The sequence below is a fragment of the Oncorhynchus keta genome, unplaced genomic scaffold, assembly GCF_023373465.1.
Source record: "Oncorhynchus keta strain PuntledgeMale-10-30-2019 unplaced genomic scaffold, Oket_V2 Un_contig_833_pilon_pilon, whole genome shotgun sequence".
NCBI classification, from domain to species: domain Eukaryota; kingdom Metazoa; phylum Chordata; class Actinopteri; order Salmoniformes; family Salmonidae; genus Oncorhynchus; species Oncorhynchus keta.
Window position 1 is genome coordinate 12678 of NW_026289992.1, and position 13527 is coordinate 26204.

The 13527-nt window shown below is 47.6% G+C and overlaps 1 protein-coding gene across 1 annotated transcript in view; it reads right to left on the minus strand.

Annotated features, from left to right (window-relative positions):
• Positions 1 to 8248: 8248 nt before the first annotated feature.
• Positions 8249 to 13527, minus strand: part of ca12 (carbonic anhydrase XII) — a 108296-nt gene continuing 103017 nt past the window's right edge. Inside the window, exon 9 of the mRNA XM_052512435.1 lies at positions 8249 to 10672. Coding sequence (XP_052368395.1) covers positions 9819 to 10672 — 854 coding nt within the window. The 3' untranslated portion in view covers positions 8249 to 9818. The remainder of the gene's footprint in view (positions 10673 to 13527) is intronic.

A 13527-nucleotide genomic window follows, 5' to 3' on the forward strand; every position in this document is an offset into this window, starting at 1 on the left:
AAAATTTCAGTCTCTGCTGGGTCAGGTTGTCCATCAGGGAGTCAACATTTCAGTCTCTGCTGGGTCAGGTTGTCCATCAGGGAGTCAACATTTCAGTCTCTGCTGGGTCAGGTTGTTCATCAGGGAGTCAACATTTCAGTCTCTGCTGGGTCAGGTTGTCCATCAGGGAGTCAACATTTCAGTCTCTGCTGGGTCAGGTTGTTCGTCAGGGAGTCAACATTTCAGTCTCTGCTGGGTCAGGTTGTCCATCAGGGAGTCAACATTTCAGTCTCTGCTGGGTCAGGTTGTCCATCAGGAGTCAACATTTCAGTCTCTGCTGGGTCAGGTTGTTCATCAGGGAGTCAACATTTCAGTCTCTGCTGGGTCAGGTTGTTCGTCAGGAGTCAACATTTCAGTCTCTGCTGGGTCAGGTTGTCCATCAGGGAGTCAACATTTCAGTCTCTGCTGGGTCAGGTTGTCCATCAGGGAGTCAACATTTCAGTCTCTGCTGGGTCAGGTTGTCCATCAGGGAGTCAACATTTCAGTCTCTGCTGGGTCAGGTTGTTCATCAGGGAGTCAACATTTCAGTCTCTGCTGGGTCAGGTTGTCCATCAGGGAGTCAACATTTCAGTCTCTGCTGGGTCAGGTTGTCCATCAGGGAGTCAACATTTCAATCTCTGCTGGGTCAGGTTGTCCATCAGGGAGTCAACATTTCAGTCTCTGCTGGGTCAGGTTGTCCATCAGGGAGTCAACATTTCAGTCTCTGCTGGGTCAGGTTGTCCATCAGGGAGTCAACATTTCAGTCTCTGCTGGGTCAGGTTGTCCATCAGGGAGTCAACATTTCAATCTCTGCTGGGTCAGGTTGTCCATCAGGGAGTCAACATTTCAGTCTCTGCTGGGTCAGGTTGTCCATCAGGGAGTCAACATTTCAGTCTCTGCTGGGTCAGGTTGTCCATCAGGGAGTCAACATTTCAGTCGCTGCTGGGTCAGGTTGTCCATCAGGAGTCAACATTTCAGTCTCTGCTGGGTCAGGTTGTCCATCAGGAGTCAACATTTCAGTCTCTGCTGGGTCAGGTTGTCCATCAGGGAGTCAACATTTCAGTCTCTGCTGGGTCAGGTTGTCCATCAGGGAGTCAACATTTCAGTCTCTGCTGGGTCAGGTTGTCCATCAGGGAGTCAACATTTCAGTCTCTGCTGGGTCAGGTTGTCCATCAGGGAGTCAACATTTCAGTCTCTGCTGGGTCAGGTTGTCCATCAGGGAGTCAACATTTCAATCTCTGCTGGATCAGGTTGTCCATCAGGGAGTCAACATTTCAGTCTCTGCTGGGTCAGGTTGTCCATCAGGGAGTCAACATTTCAGTCTCTGCTGGGTCAGGTTGTCCATCAGGGAGTCAACATTTCAGTCTCTGCTGGGTCAGGTTGTTCGTCAGGGAGTCAACATTTCAATCTCTGCTGGGTCAGGTTGTTCATCAGGGAGTCAACATTTCAGTCTCTGCTGGGTCAGGTTGTTCGTCAGGAGTCAAAATTTCAGTCTCTGCTGGGTCAGGTTGTTCATCAGGGAGTCAACATTTCAGTCTCTGCTGGGTCAGGTTGTTCGTCAGGGAGTCAACTTTTCAATCTCTGCTGGGTCAGGTTGTCCATCAGGGAGTCAACATTTCAGTCTCTGCTGGGTCAGGTTGTCCATCAGGGAGTCAACATTTCAATCTCTGCTGGGTCAGGTTGTCCATCAGGGAGTCAACATTTCAGTCTCTGCTGGGTCAGGTTGTCCATCAGGGAGTCAAAATTTCAGTCTCTGCTGGGTCAGGTTGTTCATCAGGGAGTCAACATTTCAATCTCTGCTGGGTCAGGTTGTCCATCAGGAGTCAACATTTCAGTCTCTGCTGGGTCAGGTTGTCCATCAGGGAGTCAAAATTTCAGTCTCTGCTGGGTCAGGTTGTTCATCAGGGAGTCAACATTTCAGTCTCTGCTGGGTCAGGTTGTCCATCAGGAGTCAACATTTCAATCTCTGCTGGGTCAGGTTGTCCATCAGGGAGTCAACATTTCAGTCTCTGCTGGGTCAGGTTGTCCATCAGGGAGTCAACATTTCAGTCTCTGCTGGGTCAGGTTGTTCGTCAGGGAGTCAACATTTCAATCTCTGCTGGGTCAGGTTGTTCATCAGGGAGTCAACATTTCAGTCTCTGCTGGGTCAGGTTGTTCGTCAGGGAGTCAACATTTCAGTCTCTGCTGGGTCAGGTTGTTCATCAGGGAGTCAACATTTCAGTCTCTGCTGGGTCAGGTTGTTCGTCAGGGAGTCAACTTTTCAATCTCTGCTGGGTCAGGTTGTCCATCAGGAGTCAACATTTCAGTCTCTGCTGGGTCAGGTTGTCCATCAGGAGTCAACATTTCAATCTCTGCTGGGTCAGGTTGTCCATCAGGAGTCAACATTTCAGTCTCTGCTGGGTCAGGTTGTCCATCAGGGAGTCAAAATTTCAGTCTCTGCTGGGTCAGGTTGTTCATCAGGAGTCAACATTTCAGTCTCTGCTGGGTCAGGTTGTCCATCAGGGAGTCAAAATTTCAGTCTCTGCTGGGTCAGGTTGTCCATCAGGAGTCAACATTTCAGTCTCTGCTGGGTCAGGTTGTCCATCAGGGAGTCAACATTTCAGTCTCTGCTGGGTCAGGTTGTTCATCAGGGAGTCAACATTTCAGTCTCTGCTGGGTCAGGTTGTCCATCAGGGAGTCAACATTTCAGTCTCTGCTGGGTCAGGTTGTTCGTCAGGAGTCAACATTTCAGTCTCTGCTGGGTCAGGTTGTCCATCAGGGAGTCAACATTTCAGTCTCTGCTGGGTCAGGTTGTCCATCAGGGAGTCAACATTTCAGTCTCTGCTGGGTCAGGTTGTTCATCAGGGAGTCAACATTTCAGTCTCTGCTGGGTCAGGTTGTTCGTCAGGGAGTCAACATTTCAGTCTCTGCTGGGTCAGGTTGTCCATCAGGGAGTCAACATTTCAGTCTCTGCTGGGTCAGGTTGTCCATCAGGGAGTCAACATTTCAGTCTCTGCTGGGTCAGGTTGTCCATCAGGAGTCAACATTTCAGTCTCTGGTTGTTTTCTTTCTACGTCATGGATTTTCTCGTAGTTCAACGTGTCCCTACAACTGGCTTGTCTATAGTTCAACGTGTCCCTACAACTGGCTTGTCTATAGTTCAACGTGTCCTTACAACTGGCTTGTCTATAGTTCAACGTGTCCCTACAACTGGCTTGTCTATAGTTCAACGTGTCCCTACAACTGGCTTGTCTATAGTTCAACGTGTCCCTACAACTGGCTTGTCTATAGTTCAACGTGTCCCTACAACTGGCTTGTCTATAGTTCAACGTGTCCCTACAACTGGCTTGTCTATAGTTCAACGTGTCCCTACAACTGGCTTGTCTATAGTTCAACGTGTCCCTACAACTGGCTTGTCTATAGTTCAACGTGTCCCTACAACTGGCTTGTCTATAGTTCAACGTGTCCTTACAACTGGCTTGTCTATAGTTCAACGTGTCCCTACAACTGGCTTGTCTATAGTTCAACGTGTCCCTACAACTGGCTTGTCTATAGTTCAACGTGTCCCTACAACTGGCTTGTCTATAGTTCAACGTGTCCCTACAACTGGCTTGTCTATAGTTCAACGTGTCCCTACAACTGGCTTGTCTATAGTTCAACGTGTCCCTACAACTGGCTTGTCTATAGTTCAACGTGTCCTTACAACTGGCTTGTCTATAGTTCAACGTGTCCTTACAACTGGCTTGTCTATAGTTCAACGTGTCCCTACAACTGGCTTGTCTATAGTTCAACGTGTCCCTACAACTGGCTTGTCTATAGTTCAACGTGTCCCTACAACTGGCTTGTCTATAGTTCAACGTGTCCCTACAACTGGCTTGTCTATAGTTCAACGTGTCCCTACAACTGGCTTGTCTATAGTTCAACGTGTCCCTACAACTGGCTTGTCTATAGTTCAACGTGTCCCTACAACTGGCTTGTCTATAGTTCAACGTGTCCCTACAACTGGCTTGTCTATAGTTCAACGTGTCCCTACAACTGGCTTGTCTATAGTTCAACTGGCGTGTCCTTACAACTGGCTTGTCTATAGTTCAACGTGTCCCTACAACTGGCTTGTCTATAGTTCAACGTGTCCCTACAACTGGCTTGTCTATAGTTCAACGTGTCCCTACAACTGGCTTGTCTATAGTTCAACGTGTCCCTACAACTTCTTCAAGACTTCCTGTGTCTATTAACTTCCCTAAAAGAGAGATGACAAAATCTCCAACCGGTCATAACTTCCCCCTCATAGAACAGTGTCATCGTCATAATAAAAATTAAACTCTGAAAATATGTGTATTTATTTAACCTTTATTTAACGAGGCAAGTCAGTTAAGAACAAATTCTTATTTACAATGACAACCTACCTCGGCCAAACCTGGACGACGCCAGACCAATTGTGCGCCGCCCCTATGGGACTCCTGATCATGGCCAGTTGTGATACAGCCCAGGATTGAACTCAGGTCTGTAGTAACACCTCTAGCACTGCAGTGCCTTAGACCGCTGCGCCACTCAAAGCACCGTAATCATCAGGAAATGTCTCTGGTTTTTAATGTGTTGAGATTCCACTCTGTTGCTTGTGTTTAGCCTCCAAGTTTGGTATCAGAGATTAGCTGTCAACACTCGTAGAAAAAAGGGTTCCAAAAGGGTTCTTCGACTGTCTCCTAGGAAAACCGTTTATTTTTTGGGGTTCCAGGTAGAACTCTTTTGAGTTCCATGTAGAACCCTCTGTTATCCAACGGGGACAGCTGAAGAACTCTTTTAGGTTCTCTTATGTTCACCTTTTGCTTCCTTTAAAAATGACATCTAAAAATGGATTACATTAGACCCCCCCCCCCCTACAGATCTACACATCCATATTTTCAAAGTTAAAGAAAGTTATAGAACATTTTTCAAGTTAAAAAAAAAGATATATATATTTTTGTCTTGATTGCATGTCTTCACACCCAGAGTTAATACATGGTTTAAGCATTGGTAGCCATTACAGCTGGGAATCATTCGGAATAACATAATAGCAACTTTGCACAGCTCAAGGCAACAGAGTCTTCAGAGAGTATTCACACCCTTTGATTTATACCACATGTTGTCGTGTTACAGCCTGAATTCACAATGGATTATATACATTTTTTTATTCTGAAAAATTGATTGAAAATGAAATACAGAAATATCTAATTTATTGAAGTATTCACACTACTGAGTCAATACATGTTAGAATCACCTTTAGCAGTGGTTACAGCCGTGAGTCTTTCTGGGTAAGTCTCTAAGAGTGATTCCAGCTGTGAGTCTTTCTGGGTAAGTCTCTAAGAGTGATTACAGCCGTGAGTCTTTCTGGGTAAGTCTCTAAGAGTGGTTACAGCTGTGAGTCTTTCTGGGTAAGTCTCTAAGAGTGATTACAGCTGTGAGTCTTTCTGTGTAAGTCTCTAAGAGTGATTACAGCTGTGAGTCTTTCTGGGTAAGTCTCTAAGAGTGATTACAGCTGTGAGTCTTTCTGGGTAAGTCTCTAAGAGTGATTACAGCTGTGAGTCTTTCTGGGTAAGTCTCTAAGAGTGATTACAGCTGTGAGTCTTTCTGGGTAAGTCTCTAAGAGTGATTACAGCCGTGAGTCTTTCTGGGTAAGTCTCTAAGAGTGATTACAGCTGTGAGTCTTTCTGGGTAAGTCTCTAAGAGTGATTACAGCTGTGAGTCTTTCTGGGTAAGTCTCTAAGAGTGATTACAGCTGTGAGTCTTTCTGGGTAAGTCTCTAAGAGTGATTACAGCTGTGAGTCTTTCTGGGTAAGTCTCTAAGAGTGATTACAGCTGTGAGTCTTTCTGGGTAAGTCTCTAAGAGAGATTACAGCTGTGAGTCTTTCTGGGTAACTCTCTAATAGTGATTACAGCTGGGAGTCTTTCTGGGTAAGTCTCTAAGAGTGATTACAGCTGTGAGTCTTTCTGGCTAAGTCTCTAAGAGTGATTACAGCCGTGAGTCTTTCTGGGTAAGTCTCTAAGAGTGATTACAGCTGTGAGTCTTTCTGGGTACGTCTCTAAGAGTGATGACAGCTGTGAGTCTTTCTGGGTAAGTCTCTAAGAGTGATTACAGCTGTGAGTCTTTCTGGGTAAGTCTCTAAGAGTGATTACAGCTGTGAGTCTTTCTGGGTAAGTCTCTAAGAGCGATTACAGCTGTGAGTCTTTCTGGGTAAGTCTCTAAGAGTGATTACAGCTGTGAGTCTTTCTGGGTAAGTCTCTAAGAGTGATTACAGCTGTGAGTCTTTCTGGGTAAGTCTCTAAGAGCGATTACAGCTGTGAGTCTTTCTGGGTAAGTCTCTAAGAGTGATTACAGCTGTGAGTCTTTCTGGGTAAGTCTCTAAGAGCGATTACAGCTGTGAGTCTTTCTGGGTAAGTCTCTAAGAGTGATTACAGCTGTGAGTCTTTCTGGGTAAGTCTCTAAGAGTGATTACAGCTGTGAGTCTTTCTGGGTAAGTCTCTAAGAGTGATTACAGCTGTGAGTCTTTCTGGGTAAGTCTAAGAGCTTTGCACACCTGGATTGTACAATATTTGCACATTATTCTTTTAAAATTCTTCAAGCTCTGTCAAGTTGGTTGGTGATCATTGCTAGACAGCCATTTTCAAGTGGATTTAAATCAAAACTGTAACTAGGTCACTCAGGAACATTCAATGTTTTCTTGGTAAGCAACCAATGTAGATTTTGCCTTGATTTGTAGGCTGTTGTCCTGCTGAAAGGTGTATTTGTCTCCCAGTGTCTATTGGAAAGCAGACTGAACCAGGTTTTACTCTAGGATTTTGCCTGTGCTTATAGCTGTATTCCCTTTATTTTTATCCTAAGAAAAGCTCTAGTCCTTGCTGATGACAAGCATACCCATAACATGATGCAGCCACCACCATCTCGAAAAGATGAAGAGTGGTACTCAGTGACGTGCTGGATTTGCCCCAAACACTTTGTATTCAGGACAAAAAGTTCATTTCTTTGCCACATTTTTAGCTGTATTACTTAAGTGCCTTAAAGTCACTTTAACTCGACCTCCATGTACATATTACCTCAATTACCTCGACGAACGGTGCCCCCACACATTGACTCTGTACACCCAGTATATAGCCTCATTACTAACCGGTGCCCCCGCACAATGACTCTGTACACCCAGTATATAGCCTCATTACTAACCGGTGAGTGAATGTGCGGGGGTACAGGGGTACCGGTACAGAGTGAATGTGCGGGGGTACAGGGGTACCGGTACAGAGTGAATGTGCGGGGTACAGGGGTACCGGTACAGAGTGAATGTGCGGGGGTACAGGGGTACCGGTACAGAGTGAATGTGCGGGGGTACAGGGGGTACCGGTACAGAGTGAATATGCGGGGTACAGGGGTACCGGTACAGAGTGAATGTCGGGGGTACAGGGGTACCGGTACAGAGTGAATGTGCGGGGGTACAGGGGTACCGGTACAGAGTGAATGTGCGGGGGTACAGGGGTACCGGTACAGAGTGAATGTGCGGGGGTACAGGGGTACCGGTACAGAGTGAATGTGCGGGGTACAGGGGTACCGGTACAGAGTGAATGTGCGGGGGTACAGGGGTACCGGTACAGAGTGAATGTGCGGGGTACATGGGGTACCGGTACAGAGTGAATGTGCGGGGGTACAGGGGGTACCGGTACAGAGTGAATGTGCGGGGTACAGGGGGTACCGGTACAGAGTGAATGTGCGGGGTACAGGGGGTACCGGTACAGAGTGAATGTGCGGGGTACAGGGGTACCGGTACAGAGTGAATGTGCGGGGGTACAGGGGTACCGGTACAGAGTGAATGTGCGGGGTACAGGGGGTACCGGTACAGAGTGAATGTGCGGGGTACAGGGGGTACCGGTACAGAGTGAATGTGCGGGGGTACAGGGGTACCGGTACAGAGTGAATGTGCGGGGTACAGGGGGTACCGGTACAGAGTGAATGTGCGGGGTACAGGGGGTACCGGTACAGAGTGAATGTGCGGGGTACAGGGGGTACCGGTACAGAGTGAATGTGCGGGGGTACAGGTTATTCGAGGTAATTTGTACATGTAGGTGGGGGGTGAAGTGAATATGCATAGATGGTAAACAGCGAGTAGCAGCAGTGTAAAAACAAGGGGGGTCAATGTAAATAGTCTGGTGGCCATTTTATTAATTGTTCAGCAGTCTTGTGGCTTGGGGTAGAAGCTGTTAAGGAGCCTCTTGGTCCTAGACTTGGCGCTCTGGTACCGCTTGCCGTGCAGTAGCAGAGAGAACAGGCTATGACTTGGGGGCAGAAGCTGTTAAGGAGCCTCTTGGTCCTAGACTTGGTACTCTGGTACTGCTTGATGTGCGGTAGTCTATGACTTGGGTAACCGGAGTCTTTGACAATTTTGGGCCTTCCTCTGACACCAGCAGAGTGGGTTCTCTTATTGACGGTGGCAATAGTTCTGATAACTTAATATATACACAGTACCAGTCAAAAGTTTGGACACACCTACTCATTTAAGGGTTTTTCTTAATTTTTACTATTTTCTACATTGTAGAATAATAGTGAAGACATCAACACTATGAAATAACATTGTAAAGCTGTAATCAAGGCAAAGAATAAAATAAGAATAGAATCATGTTAACCACTATTATTGAACACAGAGTGAGCAATTTCGACCCCATCTCTTGCTAGCAGCATACCACCCTGCAGTCTTGCTTCTTGAAGCTAAGCAGGGTTGGTCCTGGTCAGTCCCTGGATGGGAGACCAGATGTTGCTGGATGTGGTGTAGGAGGGCCAGCAGGAGGCACTCTTTCCTCTGGTCTAAAAAAAAGATATATATCCCAATTCCCCTGGGAAGTGATTGCCCTGTGTAGGGTGCTGTCTTTTGGATGGGACGTTAAACGGGGTGTCCTGACTCTCTGTGGTCACTACAGATCCCATGGCACTTATTGTAAGAGTAGGGGTGTTAACTCCGGTGTCCTGGCTAAATTCACAATCTGACCATCATGGTCACCTAATTATCCCCGGCTCATTTATCCCTGTAACTATTCCCCAGGTTGTTGCTGTACATTATGCAACTTGTTAAGCACATCTTTACTCCTGAACTTAATTTAGACTTGCCATAACAAAAGGGGTTGAATACTTATTGACTCGAGACATTTCAGCTTAAAAAAAATGTGGGATACAAAAATTATAATTACAAACAAAATTCCACTTTTGCCGTTATGTGGTATTGTGTGGAGATCGGTAAAACAAAACATCCATGTAATACATTTTAAATGCTGTAACACAACAAAATGTGGAAAAACTAAAGGGGTGTGAACATATTCTTAGAGGTTTGACATGCTGCCCAAACAGTTGTGCAAGGTTGGTAGAATCATATTCAAATGTATGTACCCTGTGATTTCTGCCAAATGTGTCTCACACCCTGTGATTTCTGCCAAATGTGTCTCACACCCTGTGATTTCTGCCAAATGTGTCTCACACCCTGTGATTTCTGCCAAATGTGTCTCACACCAAATATGGAAGACATACACAATCAACACGTCCTCATTTTGTATTTCTTAGTCATTTTGAACATTTTCTGTCATTTTTATTTCACTTTCAAAAATGTGGAGTAGGTTGTGTGGATCGATAGGTGAAAAACATCACTTGGAATCCCGTTTTAGATTTTAAGGAAACATTTTTTTTGAAGACAGCACAAAGGTTGTGTCAATTTTCACTCGCGACTGTAGATTGAGCTGAGGGTGAGGCTGATGGTAGTTACACTCGTTATAGATTCAGGGTCTAAAGGTCATCTAAAGGTTACACATCTGGCTGGACTCTAGTCCTCCCACTCCATAGGCTGGAGCCATGGGATTGGCTGATTGGGTTTCTTAGGCACGGCAGCAGGGGCAGGAGCGAAGCCTGTTTGGTGCTTGGAGAGAGTTTTGGTCTGCTGCTGTGCTGTGGAGCCCCTCTGCCCTGTCCCCCCCAAGGCCTTGACAATGGCCTGGTCCAGCTCCAGGGCCTCATCTGTGGCTGATCTTCCCCGTAGGAGCTGTCTGATGGTGAACAGAGCCAGGTCAGACTTACAGCCCAGGTAGCTGCGCAGGTTGAGCTCTGGGAACAGAGTTTCTCTGAGAGCCTGGACCAGCTCGGTGTCTGTATGGGTAGGGGATCTCCCTCTGCTCAGCTGGCGAGACACGTCCTGCTCCAAGGAGACGTAACACAGCATGTCCTCGCTCAGACCTGACTTCCACACAGGTTGCCTGTTCTGTTGGTTCTCCCAGGGAGATGGGACTAATCTGGCAGCTCCTGCCCCCCCGGATGGCACCTTATTGGGCTTCGACCGCTGCTGCTGGAGGCTGTTCTGGGTCTGAGACCCGGTGTTCTGGTAGTGTTTGGACCCAATATGGCTCTGGGTCCAGCCTTTCTGGTAGTTTTTGAGGTCATTCCACTTCTTGCCCGGTGCTCTGGGCTTCTTTGGCAACAGCTTGTTAAGCCCATCCTGGTCTGCCAGATCTCCATCTAACAGCTGGTTGAGCCCATCCTGGTCTGCCAGATCTCCATCTAACAGCTGGTTAAGCCCATCCTGGTCTGCCAGGTCTGCCAGGTCTCCATCTAACAGCTGGTTGATGACCTGCCTCCTCAGGAACGGAGAGGTGACCGTCTGAGTAGCACCCTGTAGTCCTCTGCCTGAATCAGATGCAGAGCCAAGTACAATAGAGTTTAAGTCCCAGAGGGACATGTCCTATACGGTGTGGCGTTGGCCTGGTGCATGCATCGGCCTGGCCAATTGGGAGACATCGAAAGTAAGATTCAGATTCCCCTTCTGAAGGCAGACGGGGCCCCCTCACCCCCAGGCAAGCTAGAGGAAGAGGACATGCAGCACTGCCATGCCAAAGAGGAGCCATACTCAAGAGAGTCCTGCTATTATAAAGAAGCGTACAGCCCTTGGAAATAGAAAGTGAATTTGAGGAGATGAGAAGAACATGCAGATTCCTGTCATACTGTCAAGACCACAGAGCAGAGCATGGCATGTCATACAGACTGTATTATGGTATGTGGATCTATAGTGTGTGGTGAACCGCCACTGAAGAGAGGGCTGGCAAGTCACATTTATGAGCTAAGGGAGAGCATGGTCCTTCTGTAGCTCAGTTGGTAGAGCATGGCGCTTGTAACGCCAGGGTAGTGGGTTCGATTCCCGGGACCACCCATACGTAGAATGTATGCACACATGACTGTAAGTCGCTTTGGATAAAAGCGTCTGCTAAATGGCATATATTTATTTATATTTATATTTATCTCATTTCATCCCATTCTGAAGCGGTAGCGTTTTACTTTCTACAGACATGAAGCCCCGTCTTTTAAAAGCTCGTTGATGACGATCAAGTCAGAGATAAAGTCAGGAATAAAGTAGAGAATAATAAAGGATCAACTTGAAAAGTGAAAGTCGTGAAAAGCATCCGAGAGGACAGAGAAGCACAGTTACGGTAAGCACCAAGCAGACACCCAGAAACCATAACCAGGTGATAGCAGACGAGCTACAGACAGTTTGACAGCACTGGTCTCTACCCCACAGATCTCATCCACCCACACCGACCCTAATCTAACACCAACCCTAGTTCATAACCACCCTAATTCATCCCTCCCTAATCTAACAGCAACCCCAGTTAATCCCTCCCTAATCTAACACCGACCCCAGTTCATAACCACTCTAATCCAGCACCAACGCCAGTTCATCCCTCCCTAATCTAACACCAACCCTAGTTCATCCCTCCCTAATCTAACAGCAACCCCAGTTCATAACCACCCTAATCCAGCACCAACCCCAGGTCATCCCTCCCTAATCTAACACCAACCCTAGTTCATCCCTCCCTAATCTAACACCAACCCCAGTTCATCCCTCCCTAATCTAACACCAACCCCAGGTCATCCCTCCCTAATCTAGCACCAACCCCAGTTCATCCCTCCCTAATCTAACACCAACCCCAGGTCATCCCTCCCTAATCTAACACCAACCCCAGGTCATCCCTCCCTAATCTAACACCAACCCCAGTTCTTACCTCCCTAATCTAGCACCAACCCCAGTTCATACCACCCTAATCTAACACCAACCCCAGGTCATCCCTCCCTAATCTAACACCAACCCCAGGTCATCCCTCCCTAATCTAACACCAACCCCAGTTCTTACCTCCCTAATCTAACACCAACCCCAGGTCATCCCTCCCTAATCTAACACCAACCCCAGGTCATCCCTCCCTAATCTAACACCAACCCCAGTTCTTACCTCCCTAATCTAGCACCAACCCCAGTTCATACCACCCTAATCTAACACCAACCCCAGGTCATCCCTCCCTAATCTAACACCAACCCCAGGTCATCCCTCCCTAATCTAGCACCAACCCCAGTTCATCCCTCCCTAATCTAACACCAACCCCAGTTCATCCCTCCCTAATCTAACACCAACCCCAGGTCATCCCTCCCTAATCTAACACCAACCCCAGGTCATCCCTCCCTAATCTAACACCGACCCCAGGTCATCCCTCCCTAATCTAACACCAACCCCAGTTCATACCACCCTAATCTAGCACCAACCCCAGTTCATCCCTCCCTAATCTAGCACCAACCCCAGTTCATCCCTCCTAATCTAACACCAACCCCAGTTCATACCACCCTAATCTAACACCAACCCCAGGTCATCCCTCCCTAATCTAACACCAACCCCAGGTCATCCCTCCCTAATCTAACACCAACCCCAGGTCATCCCTCCCTAATCTAGCACCAACCCCAGTTCATCCCTCCCTAATCTAACACCAACCCCAGGTCATCCCTCCCTAATCTAGCACCAACCCCAGGTCATCCCTCCCTAATCTAACACCGACCCCAGTTCATCCCTCCCTAATCTAACACCGACCCCAGTTCATCCCTCCCTAATCTAACACCAACCCCAGGTCATCCCTCCCTAATCTAACACCGACCCCAGTTCATCCCTCCCTAATCTAACACCAACCCCAGGTCATCCCTCCCTAATCTAGCACCAACCCCAGGTCATCCCTCCCTATTCTAACACCGACCCCAGGTCATCCCTCCCTAATCTAACACCAACCCCAGTTCATACCACCCTAATCTAGCACCAACCCCAGGTCATCCCTCCCTAATCTAACACCGACCCCAGTTCATCCATTAAAGCAAAAACAATAGGTAGTTGATACCAGATGACCTTGACAGCCCCCGACCCCACAGAAATCAACCCCCAGCCCCAGGTCCCACCCCAATCTCAAGCCCCCCAGCCACAGGGCCCACCCCAATCTCAAGGCCCCCAGCCACAGGGCCCACCCCAATCTCAAGGCCCCCAGCCACAGGGCCCACCCCAGTCGACCCCAGCCAACCCCTTTAAAGCTGCTTTTTAAAGTGCTGCAGAAAAAGAAGCTTTGCCATTCATCATTCAAGCTGACTTTAATCATCATGCTCCAATAATAGATCTAACCCATTGGGCCAGTTTCCCGGACACAGATTAAGCCTAGCCCTGGACCAAAAATACTTTTCAA